Genomic DNA, 20,975 nt, shown 5'->3' with positions numbered 1-20,975 from the left:
CCCAACATTTATGCCTAAGGTAGTGTCCAGTGTAGCTCTTAACCAAACCATTCATTTGCCTACTTTTTACCCAAACCCACAGAATAAAGGGGAGAGACTTCTGCATTCTTTGGACATACACAGGCAGCTACGCTTCTACTTGGACAAAACTAAAGCTTTCCGAAAGACTGAGCAACTTTTAGTGGCATGTGCTGCAGGATCACAAGGAAAAGTTATCTCAAAGCAGACTGTTTCAAAATGGATGGGACACTGCATTCGTTTCTGCTATTCACAACATGGCAAATCAGTGCCTAAGGGCATTAGACCACATTCTGTCAGAGCAGCAGCGACCTCAGCAGCCGTCCTCAGAGGAGTACCAACCAAGGATATTTTGGAGGCTGCAACTTGGACTTCAATGCACACTTTTGCTAAGCACTACCACTTGCCTCTTTACTCTAAGTCCAGAGCAGGCTTTGCCACTGCAGTTCTGCGGGGCCTTATAGCCACTCCTAATTCTATTTAGGGCGGCGCAGTGGTGCAGCGGTTAATGCTGTTGCCTCACAGCAAGAGGTTCTCTGGTTCGATTCTCGGCTGGGGTGCCTTCTGTGGTGTGGGTTGCATGTCCCTGCGATACTCGGGGGGTCCTCTCCGTGTTCCGGTTTTTTCCTCTCCCATAATCCGCAGCTTTCTCATCGGTCCTCCGGCATCTCTCCAAGGAACCTGTGGAACTGGGTCCTTTCCTCCTCAAAATAAAAAAAAAAAAAAAAAATAAAAAAATAAAAAATAAAAAAATTTAGACCCAGCCGCACAACCTCAGCTTTGGGATTCAACCCAAGTGTAATGACTGCAACAGTGAAACACGATGAACTAGTACAGTTGTGTACCTACCATAAATGTAGATGTTCGAGTGTATTCACTGTTGCAGTCCAGGTTACCCACCCACCATCCCCCTTTCTTTGCTGGGAATTGTCTGTACTTCTCTATTCTATACAACCTATGTGGTGTATTTGCTTGTAGATGAAGGTATTGTTTATTTTAGTGCATGCTTTTATAAGCAATGTTTTTTAGCCTACCCTTTTGGGGGCACCTGACATCTGGGGCAAGAAAAACTGAAGAAAATGGCGTTGGCTGCATCTTTTATACCCCTGGCACACTGACGTCAGGGAAGAGGCGACAGCAACCGATGCCGGACCAGGACTTTGGAATTCAGGCCGACTGCGGGTAGCCTGCCAGCAGGATAACCCAAGTGTAATGACTGCATCAGTGAATACACTCGAACATCTACATTTATGGTAGGTACACAACTGTACTTTCCGAGTGAAGGCTCACTCTACCCGGTCTGTATCTACATCTACAGTTTTTCCGGCCAGATTGTCTATGGATGATATTTGTGCTGCGGCTACTTGGGCATCTCCTCACACCTTTCTTACTCATTACAAGTGAGTTGTGGTATCTAGAGGCAGGTCTTCCTTTGGTTCCACAGTGCTCAGGAGTATTTTCCACTGAGCCTCCCAGGATTTAGGTGCTGGGGACGCTGTCCCATGGGTAAGAATGTAGGCGAGATTGGACTACATAACATCAAGAAGTTATGTACTCACCATAACGTTCAATGTATGTAGTCCATCTTGCCTCACATTCTTACTTACCCCCCCCCACCTTCCCCCGTCCTGGAGGATCTGGAGTTTAGGCCTGGTTTCAGAGTTCCCTTCATTCTTGGTTTGTTCTTCCTTCCTTAGATGGTGTTATGCATGGAGAGTGAGTGCTGGTGCTCACAGCAAACTAGATCTGGGGATAGAGAGCAGTGCAGCATGGGATACCATCTTAGCCCAGCCAATTGAAAGACTTTGAGCTAAAGTATGGCCGAGTCGGAGCCGACATTCGTCTCCGAACCCACGGGTAAGAATGTGAGGTGAGATGGACTACATACATCGAACATTATGGTGAGTACATAACTTCTTGTTTAGAACTATAGCGTAACATAATAGGCAGTTCTTTATAAATGTCTTCACCTTTTCACTGTTGATATAAAATGTGTTAATATAGAAATTAATAATGTATTGCATGCACTGTATGTCATTTATTTTCCTCATTCTAGTGATAACTTTCTACACTCTTACACCTATGCTTCTGATCTCTGTTAATAACGACAAAATAATATAAAGAAGCTTATTGCTTTTTTCTGTTTGTTCATTATGTAACTTTAATTTCTTTGCCAAATGGCCTCAGTAGTTGCTAGAAAGTATCCTGTACCAGCCACCCACTGGGTTATCAAACAAAAAATAAAATAAATAAGACTAATTTATGCATCATGTTGAATGCTGTTTTTAATGTATTCGCCTTGTGACCCAGATAGTGACTGAAAATGGTCTTTGGGCCAGCTCACTTATCCTTTTACTAGATCCTTACTAAATAAATAAATAAATGCACCTTCTTTGAAACCGTGTCTCCACCCATGTGTGCAGCCTCGCATCTCTAGATACCTGCAGAAATTAACTAAATGTCATCCCTGCAGAAGTCAGCTAGTGCATACAATATCCAGAATGAAACTTCCACATCTGACCCACACAAAGCCTATCCAGCAGTAATTGTTGACACCATAGTTTTGCTGATTACTTGCAGTGATCCTGAAAGCTTGTATTTGTATGTTGTACTAATTTTTTCTCCTGTTCTTATCGTTTCATAGATTAATACTGGGATATTGATCCACAGAAACTTTTGCAGGCTGGCCATAAGAATTTTAAGCGTGTAGTGCAAGCTAATTTCATAGCAGTATTAAAACCTACTGTTCGGTAATATATGTAGGCATTAAACTGGAATGAAAAATCTATTAAATTTACTAAAGAAATAATTTAAAATAACTCTTGCTCTTTTTCCTCAGTATTGTAATCTGTATAAACCTGCAAGTTAGTTAAGTGTAGAAAATCCTGTTAACTTCTTATTCCTAAGAGGCTCAATGACCATAACATTTGCAGCAACCTAGGAAGTCAAAGCTAAGCTTGGATATTATTAACTGTGTGATAATACTTTTGCGTTAATATTACGAATTTCTTTTCTTGTACTGTACTATTTTTAGGCAGCGTGGTGAACATGGATTTACTGTATACAGTTTTTTTCCTGTATATGGTTGTAGTACGGTTGTTAGTTTAGGCATTTTTGGATGTAGTTATTCTTTTTTGTTGCATTCTGACTTGATCAGTTGTCATTGACAAATATTTTTCAATAAAGTGTATTTTTACCTGGCAAAAAAGTATTTAATTGTTAACTTTAAAGCTGGAGTGAGCAAGCTCCATGAAGTAGAGAGATAAATGGAGCCCTGACTGTGACTGTAGCCCAGATTGATTTAGTGGCCCTACACTGAAAAGCTAATCAGGGAGGGTGGAATGAGGGAGTGAGTGGTAAGTGGCTGGTGTCAGCTCACCCAAGGTGTAGATACAGCATGCATGCCAGGAGCATATATCTGGTTTTGCTAGGCTTCAGAATGCAAGAGATTTATGGGATGACATTATCAGTATACATGCTTCTGTAGGAGATGAATACATGGCAAACCCTCATGCAAGCTAGCCTACACTTTTTCAGGAGGTGGAGATTTATGCCGTGATGCGTCAAAGGTGGTCATCTGGATAACTACCTAACCCTAAAGGAAATTAATGGGCTTGACAGATTGTGGGCTGGCTGATAACTAGCAGACAAAGGGGGTTATAAAAATAATGCAAGAACATTTTTAAAATTAGAATGATAGAGTGTTGACAAACTGACAGGTATGAAATGGATTTGTAAATTATAGCCTCGTATAGAAAATTATTTTCTGTTTTATATTTTTGTATAGATTTATTTTGTTAATTTTTCTAGCAACTTTTTTCTTTTTCTTGGCGACATTGTCATATTGATTTCACACACACACACACACACACACACACACACACACACACACACACACACACACAGACACACACAGACACGCACACAACTTTATGCTGCCCAGAACAAGTTATTTAACTTCCTTTGCCTGCATACATTTGAAAATGAACAGCTTGTATTTTCTGGTTAAACAACACCTTAACTAAAAGTAACAGGAGTGTCAAGATGATAACTGTGTGTTTTCCTGGCGCACAAAAGTACAGAAATCAGTGCATAATTGCTTTTAAGGGAGACTAGTCTCTGCTGTGTGCAGCTACTGATTTTTCCCTCATTTATAGTTTACTGCTTTATCAAAACTCTGACTGGAGCATCATGACTAAAATAAGTTGCTCGTTGTACATAGCAAACTGACAGGCATTAACTAAAATGTTTAAAAGGAATTTTTGTTCCTTCTTTTATAACAGGTGCTATAGAACAAGGTTGGCAAGCTGATCCTGCTACACAGATGGTAATACCAAGGAAACCAGGTAAGGGGAGCTGTTGATTTGTGATCAGTCAGCTATTTGCTGTTGCAGTGTTTCCTTTTGGTCACACTGGGGGAAAAAAAAGCAGTCATGAGTCATTTTAGTGATTAAAATGTACCAGTGTGTTTATCTTAAGAAAACTGTGTATTGCTCATGTGAAGAGCATGTATTTCCTCCCTTGTGCTTATACTCTGTCCATTCGTCTTGGGAAGGTCATGAACTACTCCACAGTTTACTATGGTGAATAATTTTGTTAATGCATCACTGGAAGGAAACTCCTACACAGTAATGGAACTCTGTGTCCCCCGTGTACATGTACTTCACTGTCTACCCCATGCTCACACATGTATACTTACTGAGGGCGGATCACTTCCGGATTTGCCCTGAGTATATCGATAAAGATGGTAGTTAATTGCAGCACACCTTGTCTTTGCCAAGTTAATGCAGGTTTGTGTAATGCAATAAACCAGATAAGCAGGATGCAAACCTAAACACAAAATAACTTTGTAGAAGTCTAAATTATTTTAGTTTTGTGTTCTGGTAATGTGCAGAGTTTGTTTTGGTACTGGCTGTTGATAAGCAGAAAGCATTACCCAAGTATTCTGATTTTAAGGCTGGGTTGGGAAGAAAGGAAAGGCTCTACAATAGCTGTCTGTAGGTAAATTATCTTCCAGTGGTAACAGCTACATTCTTTGAAGCCAGGATTTTGCAGATATCTTTAGAATGTAGGATTAACACACTGCAGTCGGGAAGATGTCTTTAATCACCCCTACCTTGTAAGCTGAATAGCTTGTAAAAGATAACTAACGTATATGAATGTACGGGGAAAGGATATGAATTATTTCTTTATTTTATTTTTCCAGAACCACCTCCTGTTCCACTGATTCCCAATGAGCAGCAGTTAGCCAGACTAACTGACTACGTGGCTTTTCTAGAGAACTGATGCATCTTTGTCGGAAGGAAAACAATATCCAATGATTTCCTGTACACTAGCAGTAACTGGACCTAAAGTCATTGACAATATTATTAATATATTTAAGTTATATCCTGTAATTCCACATTTTAGTGTAATCCTTCTCTGGACTTGTACATCTAGCATTATTTTTAATGATAAATTACGAGTAACTTTAGTATATTTAACTAGCTGTATTTGGTTTTTTCACTTGCTTGTTGTCATAAATGAGACTATGCATTTATTGTTGGTCAGCAACCTTTTACACCACGCTTGCCCACAGCAGAATATTTTATGTTAGCAAGTCTTGTGTGTAGAATTGTACTAGTTTACCAGAAGCTTAAGTGTTTCAAATGTATGACTTTATAAAGAGAGACACATGCAGCCGTTAACCGAAGAATACATTTATTTTCTAAAGAAAGAGGTGCTTTTATGAACTGTACCTAAACGTGAAGTTTTGCATATATTGGAACTTGTATAACTAAAGCATCCGGTAATACTTTATAATGCGTCAACTTTACTGTAATTGTGGCATTTTATAGTATCCAATATCAATTTTTTCTGTATTAAGTAATACCTAGAGAAGAACATAATTTTCTGGGAAGATGGTAGAAAATCTCACATAAGTAAAACAGTGGTAAAGCATTTGCTTCTAGCATAGTGGTGGAGAATACCTTGCACTACCAGCACAGTAGATGGCACAGCCGTTTTTGCTGCGTAAGGATTTCAGTATGTTATCTTTAAAGCAGTTTACTTTTGTGGGATTTAATACGCAGGCTAAATGTGGTTCTACGGAAGTGTAACCTCTTTTTGGTAATGTAATCCTGGATTTTTGTAGCTGCTATACTTAAATAAAAAGAGAATTGCATATGTAGAGTCTTGACATTTGGTGTCTGATTAAAGTATATGAGTCCATCCTTTTCTGCTTCATAGACATTTTGCTTTTGGATTTGAAAGGTGGATGCATTTCTACACTGAGCAGCAATATGTTTTTGTGAAAACAACAGTGTCTTGGCTGCTACTGTGTGAGAATAATTTTTCAATACTTTTTATGTGTTTTGAGACATTAAAAAAATGTTACAGCATGTTCTCATTAAAGCATCAAACTGAATGTCATATATGTACCCAGAGGAGGTTTTGTATCTTTTTGACTTACAGAGTACACAGTTGTTTTCCTTAATACATAACTAGTATTTTCATCTGATTTTTTTGCTTTGTTTCGTTTTACGTACTGTGATTACTCCTAGTAGGGCAATCAATTAATTCAATCAGCTCTATTTAGTGTTGACCCTGGAGTGACATGCTTACAGTTTCAGAGTAGGCTAATAGAGATTGAAAAAGTCAAGACCAGGACTAAAAGGATGAAACTTTTTAACAGCTTAACACACGGAGCTAAATCACTAGATAATTCTGCTGTATAAAGGTGAACTTTGATCTGAAGATCATTTTGCTTGAGTTTCAGAAAGCTAAAATGAAGAAATTGCAATTTGGTAAATAGTTCTGTAAATGCCAAGAAAGATTTACATGTGTTAACTGCATTTACCCCAAATGCATCCTGTTTGCAGAATTTGATATTTATTGGCAGAAATGTGTCACTTATATTCACGTTTTCACTGAGCTGCCACTCTCCATGGTAGTTTTTATTTTTGCACCTGAAGTAGTTCTGTATAGTTTTTCAGATACCTCTTTGTTTTTATAGGCAGTAATGCAAGAGGCAATACTGCTTAAAAGAAACTGTTTTGTTTAGCAGTTGATAAAATTTTGTAGCTGAAGAAGTTCTGAAATATTAAAGTAGTTGAAACAAAAATATGCACGGTTGAAAATCATTTTTGGAGCTGTTTTACTCAGTATTTTAAAAAAAAAGTATACTGCCTTGTTTTTTCCATTGTAAATTTGAGTATTTTTCTTTTGTTGGAGTACATTATAACAAAGAAACTAGTCACAAGCAGTTTGCATTTTTTTGACAGCAACAACTTTAAAAAATATCTTGTGTCAGTGGAATTATAAGTAAGATTTGTCACGTGATTACATTGGTTAATAATGTTTCACACTTCCGTTACAGCTAACCTCAGCAGCATGAGAAGCTGCTCTATGCACTAATTCATGAGGTCATACTGTGGAAGAAATAATATCCTGACATTTTAATATTCTCATAACCTTAGACTCTCACACCCAATTTCATGATTACAAGCCAGATGAGGACTCTGTGTGAGGTTATTTTGGGAGTCTTCCTTGTTGAATAGGCTTGTGAGATTCCTGTTCTGCAGTTCACAGTTTGGAAGTGTTGTATCTTTAGCTCACATGCTAGGGGTGGGTTCTCGTTTTGCTGACACATGCAGTGCTATGTGCTGGAATAGAATTGTCTACCCCCTGATCTCGCTAGTTTTGTTCTGACACTCACACAGATGTTTGTCTTGGAAAAGTTCTTTCTTTCAGTCACTAAGCCTTTAAGCCTGCAGACGTGAAAGTAAAGGACAGCTGTCTAAAATCAGGGGTACCTAATTACCATAAAATGTGCATATTCAGTGGATTAATAGTGAATAGGATTGTGAGATACCTGATAAACAAATACAGACGTAAAAATAATACTGTATTTTACACTATGTATAGGCACTTTAGAGTAGTCGCTTGACCGGTGTGTTTTTGGGAGGAAGCTAAGATCTGAGTAACCAGAAAAAAATTCACTCAATCATGAGGAGATCATCCAAACTCCGCACAAGCAATGACCTGTTATCATGATTGAGCTCTAGAGGTATGAGGCAGAAATCTTAACTACTGAGCCCCATGGTACCCAGTTAATCTTTGGAATAATTAAAAGGAGCCATGTTACTTTAAATGCCTTGTTGGAAACTCACCTGACATGTTGTGTGCGCATAGAATAAAATAATATGACACATGCAGTAATTTTTTAAGAAAGGAAATAATACTGAAATTATTTTACTGTCCTGTGTCTCCTTTAAATTTTTTCAGTTCATAGATGAAGGATAAATATCCAAAATAATACAGTGTTGTCTTTTCTGTATACCTCTACTCATGGCTATAGCAGATTCAACATTGTCAACTTTTTAGACTTTTTTGGATCCAGGGCTGAGACTTCTCCCCTCTATACCCATAATCTCTCCCATCTATAGTACCTCAGATCTCATTTGCAGCTCATTAGATTTGGATGTGGTCTCTTGGCTGAATGCTATTGTAATCATTTTTTTTCTCAGATCAGTCCACTTTTTCCTTCACTTTTTTTGGGGGGTAAGTATCTTTACCTTTAGATAGTCTTTTATATAGTATTGTGATAAGTTCTGTCTCCTTTTGACTACTTAAGGTTTCCCACCTCTTGTGTCTTTCCTTTACCCATATATAAAAGTAAAAGTTTCTCTCTATATAGCTGTCTCTAGTTACTGAACTTTTCAGGATAGTGCACTGTTAGCGACCATTAGAATCCTGTTTTTTTTCACTAACTAATGTTGTGTGTGTATTTGCTGTTGGTGTCTATACCCATTTTCCTCTGCAGTGAGTGACAAGACTTTGTTGTTCAGGCTGTGCACTGCTTGTAGGCACAAGGTCCCACCTCAGGATCCCCACTCTCTATGTGTATACTGTTTGGGAGAAACCTATTTGAATGTGGTATGCTAGTCTTGTGCTTTTGTTTTTTTTGGACAGGCACAACAAGTTAGTCTTGAAGGGTTTTCTCCCACAGCAGGAGAACCATCCACTTCTGCTATGTCTTTGCTTTCCCTTCTGTTAAGTCTGGAGACGAGCCTAAGCCATCAAAAAAAAATCAAAAAGAAAAAGAGAGACAGAAAAAAAAGATCAAAAGAGATCTCTCAAACCTCTGGGTCTTTGGCTGGTAAGACGCAAATATTATAGGCTATGATCTCTGTGTTAGAACCTGTTTGGAACCAGTCGTCTTCTCCTCCAAGGTTTTCTCCAAGGCCAGCCAGTTCAGGGTTCTGTTCTCCTGTCTTGCAGGAGATATTGACTTATTAGTCCTCCAAGCCCCCTCTGGTGGCATCATCTTTTAGGTCCTTTCTGTCTTCGAGGTGCCTGTCCAAAGCAGACGTCGGTAGGATGATGCAGAAGTTTTTGAGAACCCAGATCCAGGTCTGGGTCCTCCTTGAACCTCCTGCCCCATGGCTGTTGGGCTCAGCCCTGATGGTTCCACCTTCTTTTTTCCTTTTTCAGTCTGGCCTTTGGATCCAGCGATCAGGTATCCAAGTGTTTCCTGTGGGATGTCCTTGTCAGAGCAGATAAGCCTGGTCATCTTTGACTCTGACCTTATCCCCTTATCCACTCAACTCTGGCATCAGATCTTGAGCATCTCAGGGCTTAGGAGTTGGAGTCAATGTCCGGTATTGGGGTCGAATCAACACCTGTCTGAGTCATCCGTTGGATAGCTCAGTGCAGGTGTCTACCTTGGAGCCCCGCCAGACCTTGCCCTGAGAGGTTCAACTTTTGGGTACTTAAGATCCTAGAAGTCCTTCCTCCAGGACGGTTTCTGTTTTTGAGGCCTGTGAAAGGGTTTTCTATAAATCTAGGGAGGAGGTCTTTTGTTCTCACTTGGTTCCATTCCAATTCCTTCTGGATTCTTTAGTCCCTTCATTACATCATTCTGTTCTACATGGGCAGCCAGTTTCCTTGCGCCTTAACGACACTCACCAGGCGAGTTCCCCTTCCACTTTTGATCTGTTTTTGTACCGCTTCAGAATGTAAGAACATAGGAAGTGGACTTGTAAAAGGAGGCATTTAGACTCTCCACATGAGGCCCTCACTGATGATACTGACTTTGAAGGAGGGTAAGGTTCCCCAAGATCCCCCTTGGAAGACTTCTCTTTTGGAGACATCTACAGCTGATGAGACAGTGAAAGGGGGTTGGTCTACCGAATGTGTCCTCCCTGGAGGAGACTATGCTCCTCAAGGCTTTTGAGGCTGGCCCATCTACTTCCTGGAAGGTCTCTTCTTATGAGCTCATTTATTTGGTCTCTCAGCAGGCTTAGAAGAAGCCACACATGGTGAAGCCGATGCCACTTGAGCATCATTTGAGCAAGGATTCAACCGTAGATGCCATCATGGTTGCGACAGCCACAAAGATGGAGTTCTCAGAGGAGAGCTTTACTGTCTATTCCCCTAATCAGGAATCATGGACCTTGGGCAAGGTCGGATAGTGAACATGCGCATCAGCAATGTTTGCCATGCATGCACTGAATTGTCTAACTCACCTGATGAGATTTTAGATTGATTTGACCAAGGAGCTCTCCAAGTCTCTCTCAGGTACCTTACTTACCAATGTCTGTCCAGAACACAATGGATTCAAGCTGTCCATTCTCCAATTCCTATATAATGCGTGTGTGTGCTTGCTGTCAGATACAGCTGATTGCACTTAAAAATCTGCAGCATTGGCTTTGCTATATGCCAGCATGCCTGGATGGATCTCTGCCAATTTATAGAGAGTTTGAAGAAGTTTTTTTAAGTGCCCCTTTTAATGGGTCCACCCAGTTTGGATCCAAGATCAAAGAAGCACTCCCCAGAAGTGAACAAGAGAGAGAAATGCTGTCTGCTGTAGGCCTCTGATTTTCCACTCCCAAAATGACTTTCTCCTTGGAACTAATAGGATGGAAAGAGGTTGTCTCTCTACAAGTCCCTGAGTTTTCCTCAGAACACTTAAGGAGACAAACCCCCCCCCCCAAGGCAGAGGGTGGAACACCTTTAACAGATGTCGCCCCCGTGTCAGAGGTAGACTGCAGAATCAAGGATTTCAAGGCCCTTTTCTGAAAAACTCTTCCAGCACTCTTGAACAGTTGCACAACTGACATACTCTGGAGGTAATCAGGAGGTGCACATCTCTGCACCCTCAAGCCTGGTAAGTTACCGCATAAGATACTTGCGAGGACATCAGTCATCTAAATGTTTGTAAAACAGATGGAATTTTAAAAGATCATGGTTCAAACTATTCTGCTTCTTTTGAAAAGGGACATCTGGCTGTGTTCTGTGGATCTACAGGACGCTTAATATCACATCAAAACAGTGAGCAGTCCAGGAGGTTCCTCTGCTTTTGGCTGAGGAGTTGGTCATTATCAGTTCAGGGCACTGCACCTTGGCTTCACCACAGCTCCCAGGGTGTTCTATAAATGCATGGCAGTGGTTGCAGTAGACCTCAGGCTGCAAGAGTTCAAGGTGATGTCCTTCCATATCACTGTTGCAGTATTCTATAAGTAGGGGATCTCCTGACAATGGTAGCCCATTGTCCAGCCTGTATACCAAAGCCTTTGGAATTTATAGATGTCATACGTCACACATATGCTCCCCGTGCAAAGTGTAGGGCATAAAGGTGACACACAGAGGTACATACCACAGAACGTCTTGCTGCCAGTCTGAATGCCATCTTTCAACATTGGTCTGAATGCTTCTTCTGTACTGGTTACTGAGCCTTGATGTTCTTCGTGTTTCACTGTTGCAGTCATCAGGTTTGGGTTATCTGCTTGCAGTAGCACTCAGTCGGCCTGATAAACAAAGTCTTGGTTCCTGCGTCGGTTGCTGTCCCTTCTTCCATGACGTCAGGGGTATAAAACATGCAGCCGACGCCATTACATCAGTCTTTCTTGCCGTGCAGTGCAGTGCCCGAAACAGAAGCAGTTCGCAAGTGCCGGTCAGCCAACTCCTAAAATTTTCGTTTTTGAGTTTCAGAACCGAAGTCTTCAACTAAAGCTAAGTACCCCATTGGGGAAACGTTTTCTTTCTCCTTACCGATGTCAGTATTTTATTTTATGTATTTTACATTTGTTGACCGGGCTAGTCTAGCTGGATATATGTCCATTTTCAGTAGAGGCCTGGGGAGAAAAGCTCCAAGGGTAAGATTACAAGTATAAAACAGACATAAACAATGGTAATACAAGTTTTACAAACAAAGCAACTAAGTAGGCAACAATAATTTCAACATAGCAAACCAAATATAATGTATGTATAAGAAAAAATGGTTAACTTCTTTTGGAAAGCAAATACCTCACAAAGATTTTCATTCATACTGTATTCCTTGCCTAGGCCCTGACCACAACGTACCTTGCTGTCAGTTTTGTGCTTTATTTAATCAACGCACAATCCGTTGTCTGTATATTTTTGCCTCTAAATATTTCGGTTCTCTGTTAAATTATCCAGAAATGTCGGTAAGCCATCCGACTACCGGAATTCCAAAAAAACACAAAAAGATAAAGACAGAGACTGGCCGCCAAGGTCCAAATCTGCCGAAGACGCTTCTAAGCCAGTCGCCAGTTTGCCGTAACTCAGAGATGCGCTTTCGCAGCCCCTGATACCTGCTACTTCTATTTCGCAGGCCTCTACTGAGACCCATTCGGAGTCCGGTATGCTGCAAGATGCTTCAACTGTGGAACCTGCGGCTGTCTCTACCTTGGATGTGTCTGGAGCCGCTGTGCAGGCACTGGCTTCTGAGGGTGTATTTAGGCCTACGGACTTGCATATTAAACCAACGCTTCCTTCTTCTTTAAGGCCTAAACCTCGAACCATGCCTAGAAAACCGACGCCCAGGCTGCATGCTCAGGCCTTTATGCCTAAAAACAAATGATAAAAATGGCTGAAGATCTTATAACTTTAATCAGGGGAAGCAAACCACCCTCTTCTAAGAGACCTAGGACTGAAATTGTTTATGAATCTTCTGACCAGATTCTGATTTTTCTGATGATCTGGATTTACCCTTATCTACTTATGAGGATTCTGATGCAGAGGACTCTTTTCCCTCTGCTTCCCCTCCAGAGGATTTTTCTTTTGGTGAATCCTTGCACACACTAAGGGAGCATTTCCACTGGGAAAGCCAGGATTTTTCTGATTCGAAAAAGAGGCTTAGGGATTTCTTACTCTTGCCTCGGCATAAGCCTTTAGCTATACCTCCTGTACTAGACATTGTTGATGATGCCCTTTTGGAATCTAGTTTGGCCCGTGATTCTTTGCCTCCTGCTCCCAGAAAACCTGACAGATATTACAGGGTTCCTGATTCTCACATGTTCCTTTTTAAAAATCCTATTGCGGATCCAGAGACTGTTTCACAGGGACCCAAGGGCATTAAGGCCTCTATTGCCAAAAACCCTACCCTTCTGATAGAGACTCCAGGGCGCTGGATAGATGGGGTAAGAAGGTTTAAACTTCTGCAACCTTGGCCATTAGGGCCTTAAACTGTCAGTTTCATATGTTAAAGTATCAACAACATATTATTGGATTGCTTAAACAGAAAATTATGTTGATTCCTGACTGTGCTGACAATAAGGAATTAGGATTTAATGCAATGCATTCTGCTGAACAAGTTGGAAAACATACTTTGCAATGCGGGTTTGATTCTTTAGAGGCCTCTTGCAGGGCTGCTGTCACTGGGTCTGTACTTAGAAGGAATGCGTGGCTTAAGGAGCAGTCTTTGCCTGATCATGTTAAAGCTAAACTGTTGGATGCTCCCTTAAATCAGGACCGCCTGTTTGGCAACAAAGCTGAGGAAGTTCTTAAAAAGATGGAAGATAAAGCTAAATCTATGCAAACCGTTAAAGATTTCTTACAAGTTCAGCCTCCAAGATTTAGTAGGCATTGGCCCTCTGATAATTGGTCCTTTCTGGCCCCTTCCAGGCCTTCTCAATCCAAACCCAGACACATCAGAAATCCCAGGTTTCAGTCCCAGGGTATGCATGAGACTAAGCAGTGAGGGGCTTCTGCTTCCAAATCTGGGAGTAGTAAGACTCCTCCCTATGGAAAACTGTCTCAGTGACTTGATTTTAAAACTTCAAACACTTCTCAACTGAATGCTCCTTTAGTGGGAAAGATTGGTCTGCAGGCCAAAAACTGGGAACTCATTACCCAGGACAAATGGGTTTTAAATATAGTGCCCCAAGGATACAGATTTCACTTCCACACGTTACCAACACCAAAATGTTGGCCAGATCTACCCCCAAATCAGTGGGCAGAGGCTCAAAAACAAATACTCTCTCTTTTAAACATAAACGCTATTCAAACTGTACCAGAAGAGGAAAAATAACAAGGTTTCTACTCAAGAATTTTCCTGGTACCCAGTAAAGACAGTTCATGGCATCCTGTTCTGGACCTGTCTACTCTAAACACCTTTTTGGTGATTCCAAAATTCAAGATGCTGACTCTTCACCAGTTGCTTCCTATACTAGGAAAAGATGCCTGGATGGTAACACTCGATTTAAAGGAAGCATACCTGCACATCCCAGTCAGGGAATCTTTCAGAAGCTACCTATGCTTCAAAGCAGGCTACAAATCACTACCAGTTCTCTGCACTGCCCTTTGGCTTACCTACTGTGCCCAGGGTATTCACAAAGTGCCTAGCCCCAGTCATCGCATTTTGCAGGCAAAGAAATATTTAAATACACCCATACCTGGACAATTGTTTAATTCAGGCAGAAAGCCAGGACATGCTTTTGAATCTTTTGGCCTTTGTATAAAGGGTGCTAACTTGTCTGGGGTACACCATAAATGAAAATAAATCACAGCTGGTACCCTGTCAACAAATCATATTCGTGGGGGCAAGCTTGAATACAATTTCCCCGATGGCTTTCCTCACGCCAGAGATTCATTTGACAACCTACTTCAAACATGTGGCCACAAAAACCCTACTATCTGCAAGGTAAATACTCCAAGCCTTGAGGTTCATGGTCTCCTGCATTCTTCTGATTCCATATACAAGACTGCATATGAGAATACTACAATGGTATCTAAAAAGCCTATGGTGTCAACATTCCCAGGATCTAGAAGCAATGATTCCTATTATACCTTGACTATGCCTAGAGTTTCTTTGGTGGGCAGAGGCCTGCCACCAAAACAAGGGACTACCATTGACACCATCTCCTGCTGCCTAAACCCTAACAACAGATGCATCAGATTATGCATGGGGGGCTCACCTGGCAGGGAAGTGCATTCAGGGCAAATGGAACCCAAGTCAAATGCACTTGCATATCAATCAAAAAGAAATGTTAGCTGTACAGCATGCTCTGACAGCCTTCAAGAACCACATTCTTCGAGGACAATTAATGGTAAAGATGGACAGCACCACTGTTATGTGGTACATAAACAAGCAGGGGGGTACACATTCTTACACCCTATGCAGACATTGTGGAACACAGCCCTGAGCTACGAAGTGCATCTACAAGCTCAATTCCTGCCAGGAAAGCTAAATACACTGGCAGATGAACTAAGCAGAAACCTCATGGACCCACATGAGTGGAAGCTGGAACCAAGTATTTTCAACATGTTGACAAGCAAATGGGGGACCCGGGGTTGGGAGGGTGGCTTAATGGCTAAGTTGTTTGCCTTATAAACACAAGGTGCAAGGTTTGAGTATCACAAGGGATAATTGGCCAGGCTTAAAATGGCTTACAAGGACAGTTAGCCTAATGGTAAACTATATAGACCTATTTGCCTCCCCCCAGAACTATCAATTGGACAAATGTTGTACAAGGACTCCCCACAAACAACCTTGGAAAGTGGATGCTCTGTCCTTCAGCTGGAAAAACCTATCAGTGTATGCCTTTCCTCCTCTGCGTCTGCTCTCCAAAGTACTACTAAAGATCAACAAGACAAACCAAGGACGATTTTGATTGCACCAGACTGGCCACACCAACACTGGTTCTCTCTGTTGTGCAGTGTGTCACTGTTGGCCCCGTGGCACCTGCCTCCGACTCCTACCCTATTGTCTCAGCAGGAGCACCAGATTCTGCACCCTCCGCTTCATACACTGAACCTAGCAACCTGGCTAATTACCTAATCTCTCCGTTACCATCCCTTGGTAAACCAGTGATGGATATCCTTTTATATAGGCAAGAAGGCCTAGTACTAGAAAATCTTATGCTGAAAAGTGGAAAAGATTCTGTGCCTGGAATCAATCTCAAGGGATGAGCACAGCAGTGCCCTATCTGCCTCAGATTTTACAATACTTAACTGAGATGCCTCACAAGGGCCTGTCTTTCTCCATCAAAATTCACGCCTCAGTCATTTCAGCTCATTATTACACAGAACCTCCCCCTCTTCTCTCATCCACTGCTTAAGCAGTTCCTCAGAGGGTCCAAAAATCTACGACCACCCCAGGAGAGCCCCAACTCCAGCCTGGGACCCTAAAATTGTATTGGAACAGCTCACCCTTGCTCCTTTCGAGCCAGCTGCAACTGCGGATTTAAAATTCCTCTCTTGTAAAACAGCTTTCCTTTTAGCAATCACTTCAGCAAGAAGGGTATCTAAATTACAGGCCCTCATGGCAGTGGAGCCTTTCATCATCTTTCATGTGGACAGGGTGTCCCTCAGGGCTAATCCCTCCTTCATGCCCAAGGTGGTATTCAGTGTGGCCCTTAATCAGTCCATTCATTTGCCAACCTTCTTTCCTAACCCACAGAACATAGGGGAACGGATACTGCACTCCTTAGATGTGCACAGACAACTTAGATCCTACTTGGACAGGACTAAACCTCAAAGGAAATCTGACCAACTGCTGGTGGCATTTGCTGCAGGGGCAGAGGGGAAGGCTATTTCAAAGCAAACCATTTCCAAATGGATAGGCCATTGCATTCATTTTTGCTACAAACACTATGGAAAACCTATCCCGCAGGGGATCAGACCCCACTCAACCAGGGCTGCATCTACTTCTACAGCTTTCTCAGAGGCGTCCCTACCAGGGACATCCTAGAAGCTGCTACCTGGAGTTCAGTACATACTTTCACCAAGCATTACCATCTGCCAATTTTCTCTAAATCCAGAGCTGGCTTTGCCACTGCAGTCTTGCAGGGCCCTATAGCTGGTCCTAATGCTATCTAAATTCCTCCTCCCATCCTTAGCTTCAGGAATCTACCCAAATGTGATGACTGCAACAGTGAAACATGAAGAATGTAGTACAGTTGTGTGCACTTACCATAAATGTAGATGTTCGAGTGTATTCACTGTTGCACTCCTGGTTACCCTCCCTCCAGCCCCCTTTCTTCTTTTGGCTATACCTCTACTCTACTTTGCTCAAAAGCTTTTTGGTGTATTTGCTTTTTTGTTGGAGGTATAACCTTGTATATTTATAGATTTAATTGCTTTCCATTAGCGGGGCACCTGACATCTGGGGCAAGAAAAACTGATGTAATGGCGTCGGCTGCATGAATGTCCTTCAAGGATGCATCTGCAGTCATCACATATGGGTTGTCCTGCCTCAGGCAGCCCTTCGGTCGGACGGATTCCAAAGTCTGGGTCCGGCGTCAGCTAATGTCGCCCTCTCCCCGATGTCAGAGCGCCTGGGGTATAAAAGCGTCAGCCGACGCCATCTTCCTCAGTCTTTCTTGCCGCGTGGTGCCCGAAGCAGAAGCAGTTCGCAAGTGCCGGTCGGCCAGCTCCTGTAATTCAGCTACCGAAGACTTCAAAAGCTAAGTACCCCGTCGGGGACTCTTTCTTGCCTCAGCCGATGTCAGATAAAGTTAATAATTGCTTAACTTGTGGGAAACAAATACCTCATAAGGATTTCCACTCTTACTGCCTCCCCTGCCTAGGACCAGACCACGACATCTCGGCCTGTTCAGCCTGTGCTTCCTTCAACCGACGCACTCTTAGACGTCGAGCGGAGTTTGCAGAGGAATTTTTTGGGGCCAGTTTCTCATATAATATGCCGTCGGAGACTCCGACTTCACATTTGACAAAGAAACGGAAGGACAAGGACCGACACACGCGGGCCGCAGTTTCGGCTGAAACCACAGCCAGGCCTACCGCGAGTGTCTCGGCTGAAACCGAGTCCTTGGTACTTCCGACCCCCGAAACCGCTCAACCGACAACCTCGGCCCCGGAGGCCCCTGCTGAGTCGGTTATTGAATTTCCTTCTGAAACTGGTGTCTTGGAAACTTCCAACACCATTCCTCTAGACAAAACTACTCCAGCACGTGGTGCAGCCAGGCCTCCTGCATCCATGTCCATAAAGGCATTCACCAGGGCTAAAGCTGCTAAACACACTAAAACTATGCCTCCCAGGGTTATTCCTCAGGGACCCACTGCTAGTTCACAGATTCTAACCTTAGCAGAGGACCTTATTTCCTTAATTAGGGGCTCTCAACCTCCTTTAGACAAAAGGCCCAGGGTTGAGCCCTCTGATCCCCACTCCTCAGAGGAGGCCTCTGATGGCTCTGCTCTCTCGGACTACCAGGAGGAGGCTTTTTCGGCCTACGAGGATTCTGATGCAGAGGAATCTATCCCCTCAGCCTCCCCTCCTGAGGAACTATCCTTCGGGGAGACCCTTCACACTATGAGAGAGCATTTCAAATAGCAGGGCCAGGAATTCTCTGATTCCAGGAAAAGATTAAGAACCTTTCTGCATTTACCTCAGCATAGACCTTTGGCTATTCCTCCTGTTTTGAATGTCATTGATGATGTGTACTCTGAGTCTAGCATAACCCCTGACACTCTTCCTCCGGCCCCTGTCAAACCCGATAGGTACTGCAGGGTCCCGGACTCGCATCATTTTCTTTTCAAGGCCCACTCTGCTGATCCAGAAACTATTTCCCAGGGCCCTAAAGGGGTTGCAGCTGCCACTACTAAAAATCCACTCCGCACTGAAAGGGAGTCCAGGGCTTTAGAGAGATGGGGTAAAAAAGTGTATACTTCTGCTACTCTTTCTATGAGGGCATTAAATTGTCAATTTCATATGATACAGTACCAAGAGTATTTGTTAGATGAATTGCATAAGAAACCGTCTTCACCTGAACCCCTAGATCGCAAATCACTTCAGGATCTGGTACATAACTCACAGCAGGTTAGCAACCATTTCTTGCAGTGTGGTTATGATGCATTGGAAGCTTCATGTAGGTCAGCTATGACAGGTGCAGTCATACATAGGCATGCCTGGCTGAAGGAACAATCTCTGCCAGACCATGTTAAAGCTAAGCTTCTACATGCTCCACTGGAAAAGCAAAAGTTATTTGGCTCCACTGCTCAGGAGGTCTTAAAGAAATTTGAGGAAAAGGCAAAATCTGTACAAACAGTCAAAGATTTTCTACAAGTCCAACCACCAAGATTCAGCAGAAATTGGCCTACCAAGAATTGGTCCTTTCCGGACACAGAAAGATTTCAGAGAGGCAAGAACAGGCATGCCAGAGGTAGAGGGCAAGCTAGAGGCTCCTACAGAGGCCGTCAATGGCAGCCTCCCAACCAGAGAGGTAGTGCAGGACCTACAACTGCTGCACAAGGACAGACTCAATGACTTTGCTTTGGCTCCGCCAACCAGGGCTCAATTAGAAGCACATTTTTTGCGGAAAGCTTTCTTTATTCTCAGAAAATTGGCACAGTATTACAAGAGACAGATGGACACTGCAAATAATAGACAAAGGATACAGGTTCCATTTTCACACATTGCCAAAAAGAAAAGGCATGCCAGACCTGCCACCAAATCAAAGGGCAGAGGCTCTGAAACAAATCTCCAACTTAATGCAAATGAAAGCTATAGAAAAGGTTCCTCTTTCAGAACAAGGCCAAGGATTTTATTCCAGACTATTCCTTGTTCCAAGAAAAGAAAATCAATGGAGGCCTATTCTCGACTTGTCCGCACTGAATACTTATCTCATTGTGCCAAAATTCAAAATGCTGACTCTACAGCAACTCCTTCCCATGCTGGCCAAAGGGTCTTGGCTGGTGACTCTAGACCTCAAGGAGGCATACCTGCATGTCCCTATCAGACAAAGTTGTAGAAGACACCCCATATTTCTTGCAGGTTCAGAGCATTATCAATTCTCAGCATTGCCTTTTGGCTTATCTACTGCACCCAGAGTATTCACGAAATGCCTGGCATCAGTAATTGCACACTGCAGACTTCAGGGGATTCAAATATACCCATATCTGGATGACTGCCTTATACAAGCGGACAGCCAACAAACTTTGGTAAAGGACTTGAATTATGCCATTCACCTACTGCAGGCCTTGGGATATACAGTCAACATTCACAAATCAAGACTTGTTCCATCCCAAAGAATAACTTTTCTGGGTGCGGATCTAGACACAACCACCCAAATGGCTTTTCTCACAGAAGAAAAACAAAGACAACTACCGGATTACTTCAAGAATCTGACAAGACAAACTCAGCTGACTGCAAGGAAAATCCTGCAGGCCCTGGGTTACATGGCATCTTGCATTCTTCTGATTCCACAAGCAAGGCTGCATATGAGGAAACTACAATGGTACCTAAGGAGTTTATGGACTCAGCACAGTCACAGCTTAGAAACTTTGATCCCACTCATTCCATGCCTCCAAAAGGAATTTCTGTGGTGGGCTCAAGCAAGCCAGCCAAACAGGGGTCTGCCCTTCAGCAAGCCAATAGCCAGCCAAGCCATTACAGTGGACGCTTCAGACCACGGTTGGGGAGCACACACGGAGGGCAGATGTATTCAAGGACTATGGTCACAAAAGGAGCTACGCATGCACATAAACCAAAAGGAAATGCTGGCAGTGATACATGCAATCGAGGCCTTCAAACTCTTTCTGCATCAAGGCCACCTGCTAATAAGGACAGACAACACCACAGTTATGTGGTACATAAACAAGCAAGGAGGCACCCATTCCTACCCTCTTTGCAGACTAGCAATGAATCTATGGGAACTTTCCTTGAAACTCAATATAGAGCTGCAATCCCAGTTTGTGCCAGGAAAAGACAATAT

At 42.6% G+C, this 20,975-nt stretch overlaps 1 protein-coding gene across 1 annotated transcript in view; it reads left to right on the top strand.

Annotated features, from left to right (window-relative positions):
* COPS8 (COP9 signalosome subunit 8) overlaps positions 1-6,196 on the top strand; it is a 367,147-nt gene extending 360,951 nt beyond the window's left edge. Inside the window, exons 6-7 of the mRNA XM_044060526.1 lie at positions 4,302-4,364; positions 5,225-6,196. Coding sequence (XP_043916461.1) covers positions 4,302-4,364; positions 5,225-5,304 — 143 coding nt within the window. The 3' untranslated portion in view covers positions 5,305-6,196. The remainder of the gene's footprint in view (positions 1-4,301; positions 4,365-5,224) is intronic.
* Positions 6,197-20,975: the final 14,779 nt, after the last annotated feature.

Source organism: Protopterus annectens, chromosome 2.part0, assembly GCF_019279795.1.
Source record: "Protopterus annectens isolate FY-2018-M chromosome 2.part0, PAN1.0, whole genome shotgun sequence".
NCBI lineage: Eukaryota > Metazoa > Chordata > Ceratodontiformes > Protopteridae > Protopterus > Protopterus annectens.
Note: the sequence above shows the minus strand (reverse complement) of the source record. Positions and strands in the feature narration are given on the sequence as shown.